An 18,373-nucleotide genomic window follows, 5' to 3' on the forward strand; every position below is an offset into this window, starting at 1 on the left:
GTGTGTAACATTCTGAAGGATCGTTTAACTGAAACACCTACATAATAGTTCAAGTGCAAAACAGCACCTCCTGACTGTCATTCTCACCCCTGTGGTATTGTTTGTTTGATCAGTTTTTAAGTCAGTAAAAGTTGTCAGTCATCTCGAGATACATTAACGTTAATTCTCCAGGAAATGTCTCAAAGACATTTCTGAAAACTTGGGTCTAAGGCATTTTTGTTCTCACTTGTAGAATTAAATGGTCAAATGTTTATATTTATATTCCAAATGCTGAGTGTAGCTTTTTCTGTTGCTGTTTTTGAGTGAGGGGGAGTTTGGGTTGTCAGAAGTGGGATCCTACCCCCCCCCCCAAAAAAAAACAAACAAACAAACAAACAAACAACAAAAACATAACAATAACAAAGCAGGAGAGTAACTCACTGAATGACAAATATTTCAAGAGTTTTCAAAATGTTTATGAGAAAAGTGACTCATTTTCAGAACAAGTGTTTTTTATTACTGTTTCAATATTTTTAAAATAATGATTCATTTTCTAAACCATTTGTTTTACTTAGAGTTTCAGTCACTTCTTAACAAGAAGTAATTTCCTGAAGTAATTACATCTTATACTGATCTGAGCTTTTTTTGAGCCAATTGTTTCATGATGCAATTAATTAGTTTACTGCATCATACTGCTGCTTTTTTCATTTACAGTTTTAAACATTCTCAAACCGTGACTTTTAGCGAAGCTAATTGTTTCACATGTCAAATGTTTCTCAGCAGCGAGTTGTTTTTCTGAAGCAAAGTTGTATTTAGTGCATCAACCTGTGCCTCATTTTTTTTGGAGCAGTTGTTTCATTTAGTGGTTTGACTGTTTCAAAACAATGAATTATTTTCAAAAGCAGTTGCTTCACTTATTATTTTAAGTGCTTCAAAGAACTTTTTTAATTAATTATTAAGGCCAGCAAAACTTCAATGCTTTGTTTTGCTGGCCTTAATTGTTTCATTTAGCATCTTTTGAACCACTGAACCATTTCTGAAGAAATTGTTTCATTTACTATTGAGAGCATTTCTAAAGTGTACATTATTGTATGAAGCAACCGGTTCGTTTACTTTTCAAGTGATTCAACACAGCAAGTCAAATGTCTGAAGCAGTTGTTTTATTATGTATTTCAAGCATTTTAAAACAGTGACTTTTGTGAAGCATTTTGGTTTGTTTGCTTCAACAACTTGCAAAAAAAATAGTTTTCTTTTTTCTTCCATCATTGGTTGGAATATTTTTGGAAGGAGCATAAACATGAAATTCACACCTGTAGCTCCATCTATGAGCTGAGGAGCCAATCAGATCTGGGTTACAATAAGCGCAGTGTGAAAAGAGGGTGTGTTTTTTTTCTTTCTTTCCTTTTTTGGTGAGCTGGATGTAACTTGGGTTTATTTTTATTTCATGTCATGCATTAGGACGAGTACTCGTACTCCTCTGTGCTGCGTCGTCCAAAGTCCATCCATCCCTCGTAGTCTCTGTCCTTTATCCTGTGGCTCGGGCTGAGACCGCTGAGGCCGCTGGCTCTGCTGGTGTACGAGGGTCTTGTTTGGTACAGAGATCCTGGAGGAGACGGAATATGAGGACAAAAGCTCATAACTTCCAGGACACCAAGACGCTGGATAGTGCAGCAGATAGGCAAAATAATAAGTGCATTTTGTGACTAAAGCACCACATTTGGCACACATATTCTAAATTAACTAATACTTATTTTCAGATGTGAAGGTATCCTGAAGCTGAGCTCTCATGACCTACAGGGGTCAATGAAGAATTACACAGGGGTCAAAATTTAAAAATGTTCCAATCATATTGAAAGGTATATCATATTATTTGTTTAATCATAACAATCAAAAAAAGGTATAGTTTAGACTATAGCTGATTTTACTGATTAATATCACTTTGAGCAGATGGAATCAGTTAATCAGTGAAATCACCTGGTGGAGTCAGTGGCTGCAAAGAAAACCTGCACCCTCATGGCTCTTTCTGGAACAGGTTGCCTACCCCTGGTTTAGACCATCGCTGACTAAATGTTGTGGAGTTTTGGGGTTAAAGCAGAAAAAATGATAGCAAAAGTCAATTTCAGTTTGTACAGGGGTCAAAAGATATAGTTGCTCCAGTTTTAGCAATAAAGTGATGCAAATTATTGCTTGAGCTAATAGGATTAATAAATGCAATAGTTTTGTGTTGAATGCTTGGTCTCCAAAGTAAAGGTCAAACAATGTTGATGTTGTTATAAAAGTTCATGTTGTTAATGCTCTGTCAAATATATTTACCATTATAACTGTCTTAGTAATTAATTGAACAATGCCATGGAAGAGGAGGAGCACAGATAAGATTGATAAGGTGAGACAGTCGTTAATCAATGCATGATGAACAAGAAGGAGAGAACTATTCATCTGATTGTCTTATGCTGTGTAATGAGACGAGACATTACTTCATATAATGAACAACCAGCAATGGACTGCCTGTCTTATGCTATGAAATGATTTCATTCAATGGACTTTGACACATCTTGAGACTGTATATAAGTGGTATGAAAACTAAATGTATTTGTATTTGTCTTCAGACCTGTACTCTGTATGACATCTACCTTTAAAGCTTTAAATTACAAGAGATCTTAAAAACTGAAACCTGTTTCCTCTGGTGTCTCATTTGTTGTCTGTGTCAAAGAGGTTTTCAGTAATTTTTTCTAACAGATGTCCATTGGATTCTATGACATGTGACATATGTTACCCAGTAATAACTAAGCATGGTGCAAAGTATTTCTTTTTAAAACCCTATTAACCCAACCAGTAATTTGCATCACAATTTTTTTCTTTTTTTTTTTCTTTTTTTTTTTTTTTTTTTTTACCAAAATTGGAACAATTTTATCTTTTGACCCTTGTACAAACTGAAATTGATCTTTGTCATTGTTTTTGCTGTTTTTACCCCATAACTCCACAACATTTTGTCAAAAATAGTCTAAACTATACCTTTTTGAAATCATTATGATTAGATAAATAATATGATATACATTTCACTTTGATTGGAACATTTAAACATTTTAATCCCTGTGTAATTTTTCATTGACCCCTGTAGGTCATGAGAGGTCAGCTCCAGGATACCTCCACATCTGAAAATAAGTATTAGTTAATTTAGAATATGTGCGCCAAATTTGGTGCTTTAGTCACAAAATGAACAATTGCTAAGCTGCACTACTTAGGAGTGATCCAGGAAAGTGGATCAAGAAGATCTCCCTGCATGTTTCTTTTTTCCAATGATTGTTTCTTGCTTTATTAGCAGGATTTCTCAAAAATAAAAGAATAGATTTGTATGACAGTTGAGAAAATGTTCAAATTTAATCTGTAGTGAAAACCATAAAATGTTGAGGCCGAGCCATGAAGGGACAGAGTAAAAAAAAAAAGTAATTGTGAAAAAAGTTGTTAGGACTGATAAAATGTTGACTGTCTGGAATGGACACTATTCCAGTTTTTGACCTTCAAAAAAGAGGAAGCGAGGAAACACAAAGACTGTTCCTTCATGAAAATTCAGTAAGGTATGTCTTCTATAATACATTCCAATTCTAAGGTAGAACTAAAGTAGTGTATACTAAGGTATATCTAATTATCTAAAAAAAAAAGAAGAGTAGAGTAGAGCCACTTAGGTGCCTGGTCTTGAGAACCAGGGATGGTGGGTTGCATGATGTATTTTTGGGCCCTTATGGAGGAATGCGCTTTAATGGGTGCTCTTCTAGTGAGTTTGAGGAAAAGTCTGACCTGTTTACCAATTTTTCTAAATCATTTCACAAGTCACACTGTTAATATTCAAACCAATCAGTAACTAGACCAACTGGAGCGCTAACCTCTGCCAACACTAGTTTTCAATTCCACAATTTTTTTTTTACCTTGGAAAAAATTTTCAAGGTCAAAGTCCTGTTAGAACTGAATTTTTATAAGCTAAATGAGATGTGCTCAAACGTCAGGAGGATGTATTTAGTTCATGCGCTTGAATCAAAGTTTTGTGTGCTGTTGTCAGGTTTTTCCAGTTTTTTCAGTTTATCTCTGTGACCCACAATTTCTCATTGTTTTTTGGTACTTGGTTTCTGACTGATAACTGGAAGACAAACAGGCATAAAATTAGAACCTCCATCCAATTTTGGTGGTGTACGTAGGTAAATCCATAACAGAAAAATGAGAGTGATTGAGGCACGTTTGGTTAAGATATGTTAAATTTAACTGGTCACAAAATCTACAATCCAGATCAGATCCAGATCAAACTTTATCAGGTGACAGTGAGTGCCAGTCTGCACCCCACTTTCAAATATGATACTGATTGGGGCACGTTTGATTAAGATATAATGTAAAAATACATTATATTGCGTTTTCAATGTTAAATTTAAATGGTCACAAAATCTACAATCCAGATCAGATCCAGATCAAACTTTCTCAGTCGATAAAGGATACCATCCTATATAAGGCTCTCAAATATGAAAGAAATGTAATCCTTTTTTTTTTGACAGTTATGAATTTTTGAAAATTCATTCAATGTTAAAGATAGAGATTTTTCAAAATTTTAAGATTTTTCCTGACTTTCACCTTTGACCTATGACCTTGAAAATTGAATCAGTTATTGCCCATCAGGATATGAATCTTCAGTAAAAATTTCATAACGATATATGAAAAATTGTCGGTTACAGGCTGTTCACAAACAGACGGGCAAACAAACAGGCTCCTCCAACTTTGATGGCGGAGTTAATAAACACTGTGAGGTGGATCATTTGGGCACTTGGCTGAGGGCTGCACTCTGCGTGCCACTGTAGTTAATTTGAGTTCTAGTCTCATCATGAGGTCTGTCTGTTGATTAGGCTGGTCTCCAGTCACACTGTGTTAACTATACGGAAAAACAGACAGACGGACTTTAGGAGGTGACTGAAGGAGGAAACGAAGGGGGAGTTAGGAAAGAAGGAGGGAGGAGGGAAAGCGCCAGAGGGAGGTCAAAATGCCAGATGGAAGGCTCATCATGAGTGACAGATTATAGATGGACGGAGGTTAGAGGGCGGGACCTCGAGTGGAAATCGATGAGGGGATTTTTCTGTCCCATAGGTTCAATGAGCTAAATAAAGGCTCTTTATGACATCATCACCTTTGTGCCTGGCTGCTCACCTTTTCTGGAGATCAATTTGGCCAGCAGCTGGTTGAGGCCATTTCGTGCTTCTGGCTCATCTTGGAGTTGGTGGTAGTTTCCCAGTTTCCCTAAGGGTGGCGCTGGAGCTGAGCGGGCTTGGCGTATGAGGTTTGACGAGGGAGGCGGGAAGCTGTCTGACATCAGATCGCCACTCTCAGCTTTCTGTGACTAAAGAGCCCCAAAGCCAACGCGATCAGAGTTACAGATGTGTGTTGACAATCCACAATCAGAAATATGAAGACACTGAAGAACATGAACCACATTCATAGTCAGGTCCATACATATTTGGACAGCAGGTGCAGCATTCAGAAAGATCTGACAGATTGTAGCTGATAATCAACTTCAAGAAAATCGTTCTCTGTTTCACTCCACCGTGCAGCTGTTGATGCAACAGACAAAGGTTACAGACAGACGCCTGTACCAGGGTGTCTTGGTGGCTTTCCTCACTAGTCTCTTTTGAAAAAGGCCCACTCCAGACGGATTTACCAAACGGTACCACTCTGTCTGTATGTGTCAACGATTGATGAAAATATCGTGCAGGAAATATTTTGTTACTCGTAAATGTTCATGTGTGTAATCACCTGAGATCTGTCGAGGCAGTAATTCCAAAATGGCTCATGCCATATTTTTGTCTGGCCTCTTGCATTCAAGCTAAAAATTTCACAATACAATAATGTCTTGATTGTTTTAAGTCAGGGGTCACAACCCTGTTCCTGGAGAGCACCTGCCCTGCATGTTTTCTACGTCTACCTACTCAAGTCACACCTGATTTTTTTTAAAAGTGGTATTTTCCAGCTCTTGATTGGCTGAGCAAACCTGATAAGAGTTAATTACCTGTGAGTGGAACAGGGAGAGTTAGAAAACACACTCAGACCAGGTGCCCTCCAGGAACAGGGTCGTGACCTCTGTTTTAAGTCCACTGTGTTGGTGCACAGAGGCAAAAATAAAAAGAAAGAGGAAGAGATACTGTCCAAATACTTATGAGCCCGACTAGTAACATGCAAAATTCTCCAGCTGTTATGAGCAAAGTTTTATTAAGAAGTGTGTGTGTGTGTGTTCAGTGTACTAAAGGTTAAGTTCTGAAGTGCCGTACTGAAATGATCCATTTGTTAATCAATTAACAAATAAAAAAATAAAAAAATAGTGAACCATTTGGAGTAACTATTTAAGTTATATAACTAATTAAGAATTCTGCATTTATTCTCAATTTTATATCACTAAATACTAGTACTGACATTTTAAACAGAAAATCATGAATATTAAAATTCATTGAATTATTTTAGAAATTAGAAATAAATAATATAATAATTAGTTGTGCAAAGAAGCTGTCAAAAGTGTATTTTTTTGTGTGCAATATTAAGAAATGAACTCATTTATTTAAGTGGAAAATTGTTAGTTTCAGCCCAACAGCAGGTTATCTGCCGACCACATCAATAATTAGTGTTTATATGTTTTAATGAGTTATCCTCAGTTTTATTTGTACCTGTATTTTTTTTAACTCATCCTATGAATCCAATTTGCATATTTTTGCATATTTATTTCTTTATTTTCATGAAAACCACATTTTGCAGATGATGCAAGATGAGCTTTGAGGATTAAACGATGCCTGTTTGTGTATTTGTGGAGTGGTGATTTTGCACATGTGACTTAAAAACATATAAAAGGTTAAAAGTAAGAATAAGTTAAATGTTTTTTTCTCTTGTTTCTCTAAGAGACAACCTGTCTGCAATTGTTCCTTTAAATAGATAGATGCTGCTGCTTGCCCCACCCTCTCACCTCTCAAAAATGAGGGCGTGTCCTTACGTCAACATCCCAGTCACCATGTGGGTGTGCCACAAAATGGGCATGTCTCACAGAGCAAGAAAAAGTTCAGGGCCGTACTTTTGTGACATAAGTCACAGATGGCTAAAACATGCTATTTCAAGCCTAAGTTTTGCTTAGAGCAGGTGACAGTCAGCGTGCACGGACACAGATCTGTGGGACTTTGGGGATGTTTCACGAAGCCTCCAAAGATACCAAAGAGTAAATGTAGATGGAACAGATTTCTAACAATATGACCCCTTTAAGCTCACTCTTACCGGAGTCATGCTCTGTGGTGGACATAACAAACCACGGCGGCAAGCATATGACCTCGCTGCAGCCCCTCTGCAGGGTGACGTGCACCAGTGCGTGCCCGTCTGACTCTCAGCAGCCATCTACACAAAGAGGGACTTCAGCGGTTCAAATCCGCTCTGACTCGCCTTCAGGATGCAAGCAGACGCCAAAGCAGTTGCAAGTCGAGCTTGTTTTTAACATTTTAGCAGAGCCGCTTCGTAAGACTGTGCAAGTTCAGATTTTAATGAGGACTAAAACATGAACAAATATGCATTTTTTATGAGTTTCTTTGCTGTTTTAAGTCATCAAATCAAGTGATGTAAGAGCTCTGTGGTTACTGTTCTGTGCAAAGGTCTGTGAGAGGAGTTTGGTTCCTCTGGGTACTGCAGAACATTTCTCACACTCTTTGTCTGAAGAAGTTTGAAACCGCGACAGAAAGTTTAGATTCCTAATCATGAAATATGTTGACAGGATCCAAAAGAGACTTAAATGCCAGCAGACATTTGCAGAGAATTTAACTCCAAAATTCACAGTCTGTCTGTGTGTGTGTGTGTGTGTGTGATGCGTGATGCAAAGTGTTTCAGCTACGTGCATCCTTCCACACTTGTGTTACATGTGGCCATGCACATGTGTGTGTGTGCGTGTGCACTTCTTACCATTAACTGTGAGGGCAGACTCAGGGAGCTGCTCGACAGCGCAACCAACAGGACACACACACAAATGCCAACATTCATGACTGCAGGAAGAAAAAACACACAAAATGTAACTAATTAAAATCCAGTGTTTTCCTGTCGGGTTCTCGTGAGCTTCTGCTCGTTAAAAATGTGCAGTGAGTGGAGAAAGAGAAGGGCAATGTGGGATTTACAGATTTTAGTGATTGGAAAAGTTATTACTAGTCACTGGTTCAGCTGACGCTACAGCAAAAGATCATTTTGTAGGTTTCTTTTTTTAAACACACAGATGTTCTTGCATCACAGAAAGGAAAGGGAAGCGAAACCATTCTTCATTTCACTCTGGACCCAGTTCCCATAAATCCACATTAATATGAAGTCACTCATCAATTGGTGGCAGCACGGTGGCTTAGTGGTTAGCACTGTTGCCTCACAGTGAGAAGGTCGTGGGTCCAATTCCCATGGCCTTTCTTTGTGGAGTTTGCATGTTCTCCCTGTGTTTGCGTGGGTTTCCTCTCACATCCAAAGACATGCGGGTTAGGTGGATTGGAATCTTTAATATTGTCCATTGGTGTGCGTGTGGGTGTGTCTGTGTTTGTTTGTCTGTTTGTGGCCCTGCGATAGACTGGCGTCCTGTCCTGGGTGTACCCCACCTCGCACCCTATGACTGCTGGGATAGGCTCCAGCCCCCTGCGACCCTTAATTGGACTAAGTGGTAGAAGATGAATGAATGAATGAATGATCAATTGGTTTTAATATTAGGATTCCAAATTAAAATCCTGAAATTAATATTGAGGCTGTAAATATTTTGAAGCTCCAAACTGATTTTTTTTCTGTGATCAACAATTAATAATAATAATGATAATAATAATAATAATAATAATAATAATAATAATAATAATAATAATAATAATACACAAGGGGGAAACAATTATTTGATTAAGTGATTTTTTTTTTTTTTTTTTTTTTTTTGCCAAATTAAAAAATAAACTGGTTGTGCCTTTGCAATTTTAATTAATTAATTAGTTAGCTTGTTTGTTTTACTGTTGCAAATTGAGTTTTTCCTCAGTTTGGATTGCTGGTCTTTTTCCCCACCTTTTTTTGTCAAATAGTATCCTAATGGGAAAAGTGGTCAATAATCAACACAAGCATTAGTTACATTTCCAACTGACACACTGTGTTTTGCAAATTATTTTTGGATTTTTTTCTTGTGAATTTGCTGCATGATAATTCTTCCAGAGGAAAAAAAAAAAAAAAAAAAAAAAAAAAAAAAAAAAAAAAAATTCACCAACCCTGTCAGTTTGAGGTTTTCCATCTCCAGAATGTCAAAATTCTGTCTCCGGATGGGACTTCATATTTCATTTAGGACTCTGTCTGTCTCTCCATCTCTGATATTATTTGAGTTATTGAGTTCCAAAAAAACGACAACAAAAAAAAAAAACAAACAAACCCAGTTAAGTCTTCATAATGAGAGTCTGATGAGGGCCTGTGTAAAACTGAATTACCTTCCTTTACTGTAGTTTTATTTGATGAATTATGTGCAGACTGGATTCAATACATCAATCTCTCAAAATAAATCACTTTTATTTATTTATTTTTTCCACCTGGGCACACTAAAAAAAAAAAAAAAGACTCATTGGATGAACTCAAATCAATTATGTGCAGGATTTCCACCTAAAAAATATATGTAACCTCAACTCAAATAAAACACATCCATGCGTGATAATTCAATATAATTTAGTTGGGACTACATATATTTATTACATGGAAATCCAATCAATCAGTTTTTTGAGTGCAGAGCCAGAACTTTACAAGAGTGGATCATCTCAGTGTGACCCCACAGATGTAAAGCAAACAGAAATTCATATAATTTTTTTAATTTTTATTTTAAATCACCTGCAGAGGTGTTTGTAATGATTTTATTGCAGTGACACAATGATCCATTTGTCTGTGGATGAATCTCCTTTAAACGGGGTGCTGGTGTAAACAGTCATTGTGTTCATGTTAATTTAATTCATTTTAGCAGATGGTCATTGTTTCTCACTCACTTTTCAGTGAGTGATGCTGAAATGGAAAAAATGAAATAATTAATAAGCTTTATCTTTATTTAGATGCTTATTTGCATTTGTATGGAATTCAAATAAGGCTTTCTGCGATACTGACTAGAAATAACCAGTTAATGTGTAGAAAATGACTATATGCTGAAACATACTGACTGCAGAATTACATTTGCTTCCAGGTGGAAGTTTTCATTCTGTCATTTATATTGTATATATATGTCCTTATAAAAAATTGATCATCCAGCCACAAGCCCATTAATTTCACTCAGTAAAATGTAATATACAGAATATGTATTAATACAGTTAGAACCACACATAACTTTGCAAAAATCAGATATGTAAGAACCTGTACTTTATATTCTACCTCAGAAAAAAAGAAAACGAGTTCTAAAAAAGTCCTTTCCTTTCCATTCTTACCTGCAGTGGTCGTGGATGAGGAGAAGATGCCTCTGAGGATGCTGAGCTGTTCAGGCTGTGAGAGCACGGACAGAGCAGGCGGCACTTTATACAGGCACACAGGAAGGGGGAGGAGTCTGCAAAGGTAGGAGGAGCATGATGCTGGCGCAGAAATGAACATTAGTGACGCAACCAAAGATGCAAATGTGCACACATGCAGCAACTGCACAACTGCTTCCATACTCAGAGATGGACAGACAAAGACATGGAGAAGACATCACAATGACAGATTTCAAACGCGTTGAGGTCTGAGGGGAGGACTAAATTAAACCACCGCTTCATGCTTTGTCACCTGTTTGGAAAAAATCAAGTGTTACATGTCTGAGCCTTTCAACACAACAGAAACAGACCAATCAACAAAGAAAACATCCATGTATAACTTCAAAAGAAAGAGTCCATTGGGCCAAGAAGGTTTTTGGTACCACTCAAGGTTCCCATACAACATTTACAGTCCAGCCTCAGTATACCATAGGCCACACAAAAATGTATGATGACCATCCTGTTGTGTGGGCCGCCAGAAGAGGAGGTACTGCTGGCCCACCACCAGAGGGCGCCCTGTCTGGAGTGCGGGCTCCAGGCACCAGAGGGCGCAGCCGCCTCACAGGAGCAGCCAGGGTGACAGCTGTCACGCATCACCTGCAACAGCTGTTACCAATCACCTGATCAGCAGGGGTACATCAGCAGGACGACGTCTCCACCTCTTTGCCGAGATATCGCTCTACCTGGAAGGTAACGTTCTCAGCTGACTGTAGGATCTTTCGACAGTAACCTTTTGTGACTTTGTGCATTGTATAGCAGACTCTTTTTCCAACGAGAGGTGGAGGTAGTTTTCCTGCCGTGTGGATTGCTGGGTGCAAACGCGCCCACATTTAATTGTTTTTTTGTTCCTCGCCAGCAGTACCAGGTCTGACACGCGGAGGCAGTGGCCACCTGGGAGTTCGGGACTTGGCGGCTCCAGTATTCCCGGGGTCTGGTGGCGGAGGAAATCGTGTGGTTCCAGTTCTACTTTGGACAGACGTCTTCTGTCTTCGAGCCTGCCCACACGACACCTTTTGTGATTTGGCTTTCTGTCTATTGTTGTAATCTGTTGTATTTGTTGTGCCCATTCACAACAGTAAAGTGTTGTTATTTGACTTCCTCCATTGTCTGTTCATTTGCGCCCCCTGTTGTGTGTCCGTGTACCTACACTTTCCCAACAGGATATCTCGGCCAACGTCATGGACCCCGAGGGGCGTCAACCGGCCGTTGAACGGCCAATGGAAGAGCAGGGCGCACAGGCGTCTGCAGGAGGAATGATCGGTGAGTTGCAGCGAATCCTCACCGCTTTTACGGCTCGGCTGGATCTGATGACCGAGCAGAATGTCCTCCTTAACCGCAGGGTGGAGGCTCTCGCTGCGCAGGTGGAAGCGCGCCCTCAGGGCGCTGCTGCGGCTCCCCCTCCTGTCGATCCTGTGCGCAATAGTGACGTTCCACAGGTCGTTCAACGACCCCTCCCACCTTCCCCTGAAGCATACATAAGCCCTCCAGAACCGTACGGAGGTTGTGTGGAGACATGCGCGGACTTTCTTATGCAGTGTTCGCTCGTCTTCGCACAACGTCCCGTCATGTACGCGACTGATGCTAGTAAGATAGCTTATGTGATTAATCTGCTTCGCGGCGAGGCACGCGCTTGGGCTACAGCGCTCTGGGAGCAAAATTCACGGCTCCTTCTGACATATGATGGGTTTGTGAGGGAGTTCAGAACAGTGTTCGATCACCCAAATAGAGGAGAGACCGCTTCAGCCGTGCTGCTGTCAATGAGACAGGGGCGCCGGAGCGCAGCTGCTTATGCAGTCGACTTCCGCATCGCGGCTGCGAGATCCGGCTGGAATAGCACTGCCCTCCGCGCCGCCTTCATAAACGGACTATCGTTGGTCCTGAAGGAGCACCTGGTGGCCAAGGACGAACTGCGGGATTTAGACGGGCTTATTGATCTCGTTATACGATTAGACAATCGGTTAGAAGAATGCCGTCGGGAACGAGACGAAGGGCGTGGCCGGGCACGCGCCATCCCTCTCCCTTCCGGTTCCGACCGAGTTCCGCCCTCCCCACGCTCCACGGCCTCTACGCTCCGTGTGGTGACAGCTCCCCCTGCTGACGAAGCTATGGACACGAGCAGGGCCACATTTAGGGCACCAGATAGACAGAGGAGACTGGCCCGCGGAGCATGCTTTGTTTGTGGCTCAATAGAGCATCAAGTGAGGGACTGCCCCGAGCGGTTAAACACCAACGCCCGCCCCTAGACACTGGGTTAGGGGTGGGCCAAAACATTCACGTGGGACATACCCATATTGCCACACGACTCCCAGTGACAATCCTTTATGAGGATTTAACCCTGAATGCCCCAGCACTGGTGGACACGGGCTCTGAAGGGAATCTGTTAGACAGCAGATGGGCCAGGGAGATAGGGCTCCCTCTGGTGGCGCTTACCTCGCCTGTGCAGGTGCGGGCACTAGATGGCTCCCTACTCCCTCTAATCACACATAAGACACCACCAGTAACTCTGGTGGTGTCAGGAAATCACCGGGAGGAGATCGAGTTTTTTGTGACTCCTGCCACCTCCCGTGTGATTCTAGGATTCCCCTGGATGTTAAAACACAATCCCCGGATCGATTGGCCATCTGGGGTAGTGGTTCAGTGGAGCGAGACCTGCCATCGGGCATGTTTAGGTTCCTCGGTTCCTCCCGGTTCCCAGGCTAAGGAGGAGGTCAGAGTCCCGCCCAATCTAGGGACGGTGCCGGTGGAGTACCATGACCTTGCGGATGTGTTCAGTAAGGATCTGGCGCTCACCCTTCCCCCCCACCGTCCGTACGATTGTGCCATTGATTTGGTTCCAGGCGTTGAGTTCCCGTCCAGCAGGCTGTACAACCTCTCACGACCTGAGCGTGAATCAATGGAGACCTACATCCGGGACTCTTTAGCCGCTGGGTTGATCCGGAATTCCACCTCCCCGATGGGTGCAGGTTTCTTTTTTGTGGGTAAAAAAGACGGCGGACTTCGTCCATGCATTGATTATAGGGGGCTGAACGAAATCACGGTTCGTAATCGATACCCGTTGCCCCTGTTGGATTCAGTGTTCACGCCCCTGCATGGAGCCCAAATATTCACTAAGCTAGATCTTAGAAATGCGTATCACCTGGTTCGGATCCGGAAGGGAGACGAGTGGAAGACGGCATTTAACACCCCCTTAGGTCACTTTGAGTACCTGGTCATGCCGTTCGGCCTCACAAACGCCCCCGCGACGTTCCAAGCATTAGTTAATGATGTCTTGCGGGATTTCCTGCACCGATTCGTCTTCGTATATCTAGACGATATAGTCATCTTTTCTCCGGATCCTGAGACTCATGTCCGGCATGTACGTCAGGTCCTGCAGCGGTTGTTGGAGAACCGGCTGTTTGTGAAGGGCGAGAAGTGTGAGTTTCACCGCACATCTTTGTCCTTCCTGGGGTTTATCATCTCCCCCAACTCCGTCGCTCCTGATCCGGCCAAGGTTGCGGCGGTGAGAGACTGGCTCCAACCCACTAGCCGTAGGAAGCTGCAACAGTTCCTCGGCTTTGCAAATTTCTACAGGAGGTTCATTAAGGGCTACAGTCAGGTAGTTAGCCCCCTGACAGCCCTGACCTCACCAAAAGTCCCCTTCACCTGGTCGGATCGTTGCGATGCCGCGTTCAAGGAGTTGAAACGGCGCTTCTCGTCTGCACCCGTTCTGGTGCAGCCCGATCCTAGTCGCCAGTTAGTGGTTGAAGTGGACGCCTCGGACTCAGGGATAGGAGCTGTGCTTTCCCAGAGCGGGAGGACCGATAAGGTCCTTCATCCGTGTGCCTATTTTTCCCGCAGGTTGACCCCGGCCGAACGGAACTATGACGTCGGCAATCGAGAACTCCTTGCGGTGAAAGAGGCTCTTGAAGAGTGGAGACATCTGTTGGAGGGAACGTCCGTGCCATTCACGGTTTTCACTGACCACCGGAACCTGGAGTATATCAGGACCGCCAAGCGGCTGAACCCCAGGCAAGCCCGCTGGTCACTGTTCTTCGGCTGTTTTGACTTCCGGATCACCTACCGTCCCGGGACCAAAAACCAGAGATCGGATGCCTTGTCCCAGGTACATGAAGATGAAGTCAAAGCGGAGTTGTCGGATCCACCGGAACCCATCATCCCGGAGTCCACTATCGTGGCCACCCTCACCTGGGACGTAGAGAGAACCATCCGGGAGGCCCTGGCACGAAGCCCAGACCCCGGAACTGGGCCGAAGAACAAACTATATGTCCCACCAGAAGCTAGGGCTGCAGTCCTGGACTTCTGTCACGGCTCCAAGCTCTCCTGTCATCCAGGGGTGCGAAGAACCGTGGCAGTTGTCCGGCAGCACTTCTGGTGGGCGTCCCTAGAGGCCGACATCCGGGATTATATCCAGGCCTGCACCACCTGCGCCAGGGGCAAGGCTGACCATCGCAGGGCATCAGGACTACTCCAGCCTCTGCCTGTGCCTCATCGCCCCTGGTCCCACATCGGCCTGGATTTTGTCACGGGCCTCCCATCGTCCCAGGGTAACACCACCATCCTCACGATAGTGGACCGATTCTCCAAGGCGGCCCACTTCGTGGCCCTCCCGAAGCTCCCAACAGCCCAGGAGACAGCGGACCTCCTGGTCCACCACGTCGTCCGGCTGCATGGGATTCCAACAGACATCGTCTCAGATCGCGGTCCCCAGTTCTCCTCGCAAGTCTGGAGGAGCTTCTGCCGGGAACTGGGGGCCATGGTGAGTCTCTCGTCCGGGTACCACCCTCAGACCAACGGGCAAGCAGAACGGGTAAACCAGGAGGTGGAACAGGCCTTGCGCTGCGTGACTGCCGCGCACCCGGCGGCCTGGAGTACCCATTTGGCCTGGATCGAGTATGCCCATAACAGCCAGGTGTCTTCAGCCACCGGCCTCTCCCCTTTTGAGGTGTGTCTGGGGTATCAGCCCCCGTTGTTTCCGGTGGTTGAGGGAGAGGTCGGTGTGCCCTTGGTCCAGGCCCACCTACGGAAGTGCCGTGGGTGTGGCGTGCCGCCCGTTCTGCTTTGCTGAAGGCCTGGACGAGGGCAAAAGCCCATGGAGGTAGTTTTCCTGCCGTGTGGATTGCTGGGTGCAAACGCGCTCACATTTAATTGTTTTTTTGTTCCTCGCCAGCAGTACCAGGTCCGACACGCGGAGGCAGTGGCCACCTGGGAGTTCAGGACTTGGCGGCTCCAGTATTCCCGGGGTCTGGTGGCGGAGGAAATCGTGTGGTTCCGGTTCTACTTTGGACAGACGTCTTCTATCTTCGAGCCTGCCCACACGACACCTTTTGTGATTTGGCTTTCTGTCTATTGTTGTAATCTGTTGTATTTGTTGTGCCCATTCACAACAGTGAAGTGTTGTTATTTGACTTCCTCCATTGTCCGTTCATTTGCGCCCCCTGTTGTGGGTCCGTGTACCTACACTTTCCCAACACATCCCCTGTCAATGAAGGATTACATAGGGGTCCAGTCATATTGAAATGTATGCCCCATTATTTATAAAGACTCCGAAGAATTTGGATTATCTATGACTGAATGTTGTGGAGTTATGGGTAAAAACAGCAAAAATGTTGAAAAGGGCAATTTAGATTCCTAGCTATGTAACATATGTTACCCCGTAACGTGGTAACTAAGCATAATAGATGGTGTAAATTATTCCTTTTTAAAACTGTATTAGCTCAGCCAGTAATTCACATCCATTTTTAACCACAACTGGAGTTAATTTAACTTTTGAATAAATTTTGTGACCATAGCAATCAAAAACTAATGCCCCAACACCAAAGAAAAAGATTGCAGGGAACATCTTTATAATGTCATAAAGAGCAATGTTAGCAAAACGATTAAATAAACACCTTTCTGACAATCCTAAAGAAAGATCTAAAAGATTAATTTCTATGAGGCCATGGGGGATGAATATGAGCAAGATGTCAAGGGAAAATCTATCTCACAAAGCTAAAAAAGAGAAATAAACACCTTTTTGTGATTCCATAAGGAAAGAATGTTTACAAAGCTGCCAAAGCAAAAACTTTGTCGCAAAGCTAAAGAAGATCTAAAGTAAATACCTTTATAATGTCATAAGAGCGCTAGCAAAATCAAAAAATCTTTCGCATAATGCTAAAGAAAGAGATAAAACATTAATTTTATAATGTCATGAGGAAAGAATGTTGAGAAGCGGTGCAATGTTAAAGAAAGAGCTAACACAATCATTTCTATGATGCCAACAGGAAACAATGTTAAGACATCAAAGGAAAATATATGTCACAATGTTAAATAAAGAGATAAAAGATTTGTTTCTATGATGTCATAAGGAAAGAATGTTGAGAAAAGGCGCAATATTAAAGAAAGAGCTAACACAATCATTTCTATGATGCCAACAGGAAACAATGTTAGCAAAGACATAAAAGGGAAATATATGTTATAATGTTAAAAAAGAGATAAAAGATTTGTTTCTATGATGTCATAAGGAAAGAATGTTGAGAAAAGGCGCAATATTAAAGAAAGAGCTAACACAATAATTTCTATGATGCCAACAGGAAACAATGTTAGCAAAGACATAAAAGGGAAATATATGTTATAATGTTAAAAAAAGAGATAAAAGATTTGTTTCTATGATGTCATAAGGAAAGAATGTTGAGAAAAGGCGCAATATTAAAGAAAGAGCTAACACAATAATTTCTATGATGCCAACAGGAAACAATGTTAGCAAAGACATAAAAGGGAAATATATGTTATAATGTTAAAAAAAGAGATAAAAGATTTGTTTCTATGATGTCATAAGGAAAGAATGTTGAGAAAAGGCGCAATATTAAAGAAAGAGCTAACACAATAATTTCTATGATGCCAACAGGAAACAATGTTAGCAAAGACATAAAAGGGAAATATATGTTATAATGTTAAAAAAAGAGATAAAAGATTTGTTTCTATGATGTCATAAGGAAAGAATGTTGAGGAAAAGGTGAAATGTTAAAGAAAGAGCTAACACAATAATTTCTATGATGCCAACAGGAAACAATGTTAGCAAAGACATAAAAGGGAAATATATGTTATAATGTTAAAAAAAGAGATAAAAGATTTGTTTCTATGATGTCATAAGGAAAGAATGTTGAGGAAAAGGCGCAATATTAAAGAAAGAGCTAACACAATAATTTCTATGATGCCAACAGGAAACAATGTTAGCAAAGACATAAAAGGGAAATATATGTTATAATGTTAAAAAAAGAGATAAAAGATTTGTTTCTATGATGTCATAAGGAAAGAATGTTGAGGAAAAGGTGAAATGTTAAAGAAAGAGCTAACACAATAATTTCTATGATGCCATCAGGAAACAATGTTAGTAAAGACATCAAAGGAAAATTATGCCACAATGTTACAGAAAGAGATGAAAGTTTCATTTATAAATAATGGCACATAAGTAAAAAAATGTTCCATCAAAGGAAACCCTGTCTCACCATTGTTAACGCTCAGTCCGTACTGTTAATACCTCAGTCTGATACTTTCCTGTACAGACTTCGCACTCGGTTAATAATCTTTTATTATTGAGTCATGGGAAAGAAAAGAGAATCACAGAAAAACATTCTAAAACATTCTCACAATATTAAAAACTCCATGACCCAGTGATGATTTTTTCTAGAAAATGAAATCAAAAGATTCACACGTCAAAAGGTTTGGACATGCGTACTGTGAAATCCAAAACTTATTTGACTTTAAAAGGTAGATTGAAATTGATTTTGCGCAGTATGACCTCATTAAGGATGGCAGGCCACTGAAGTTTGAATAAATTAAATTTATGTTGTGCTTTTCTTTTTTTTTTCAAATGATGATCATCTGTTTCTGGC

At 41.6% G+C, this 18,373-nt stretch overlaps 1 protein-coding gene across 2 annotated transcripts; it reads right to left on the minus strand.

The window, feature by feature from the left end:
• Nucleotides 1-1,241: 1,241 nt before the first annotated feature.
• LOC117514757 (cholecystokinin-like) lies at nucleotides 1,242-10,571 on the minus strand. Of its 2 annotated transcripts, none has more exons than XM_034175331.1 (4): nucleotides 10,425-10,571; nucleotides 7,933-8,012; nucleotides 5,161-5,344; nucleotides 1,242-1,582 (listed from the first exon to the last, which is right to left on the minus strand). In XM_034175331.1, exons 2-4 carry the CDS (start codon nucleotides 8,008-8,010, stop codon nucleotides 1,434-1,436), a joined length of 411 nt encoding a protein of 136 aa, XP_034031222.1. In that variant the 5' UTR covers nucleotides 8,011-8,012; nucleotides 10,425-10,571; the 3' UTR covers nucleotides 1,242-1,433. The 2 variants fall into 2 exon arrangements, with proteins under 2 accessions (XP_034031222.1, XP_034031221.1); XM_034175330.1 differs by having other exon boundaries at nucleotides 5,161-5,350.
• Nucleotides 10,572-18,373: the final 7,802 nt, after the last annotated feature.

This window comes from Thalassophryne amazonica, chromosome 7, assembly GCF_902500255.1.
Source record: "Thalassophryne amazonica chromosome 7, fThaAma1.1, whole genome shotgun sequence".
Lineage (NCBI taxonomy): Eukaryota > Metazoa > Chordata > Actinopteri > Batrachoidiformes > Batrachoididae > Thalassophryne > Thalassophryne amazonica.

Bases quoted from the DNA above. Each gene is read 5' to 3' on its own strand.
- LOC117514757 (XM_034175330.1), bottom strand. From the start codon at position 8,010: ATGAATGTTGGCATTTGTGTGTGTGTCCTGTTGGTTGCGCTGTCGAGC. The intron at 5,351-7,932 runs GTAAGAAGTGCA...GGGGCTCTTTAG, and splicing joins GTCTGCCCTCACAGTTAATG to TCACAGAAAGCTGAGAGTGG. The intron at 1,583-5,160 runs GTGAGCAGCCAG...CGTCTCCTCCAG, and splicing joins CAAATTGATCTCCAGAAAAG to GATCTCTGTACCAAACAAGA.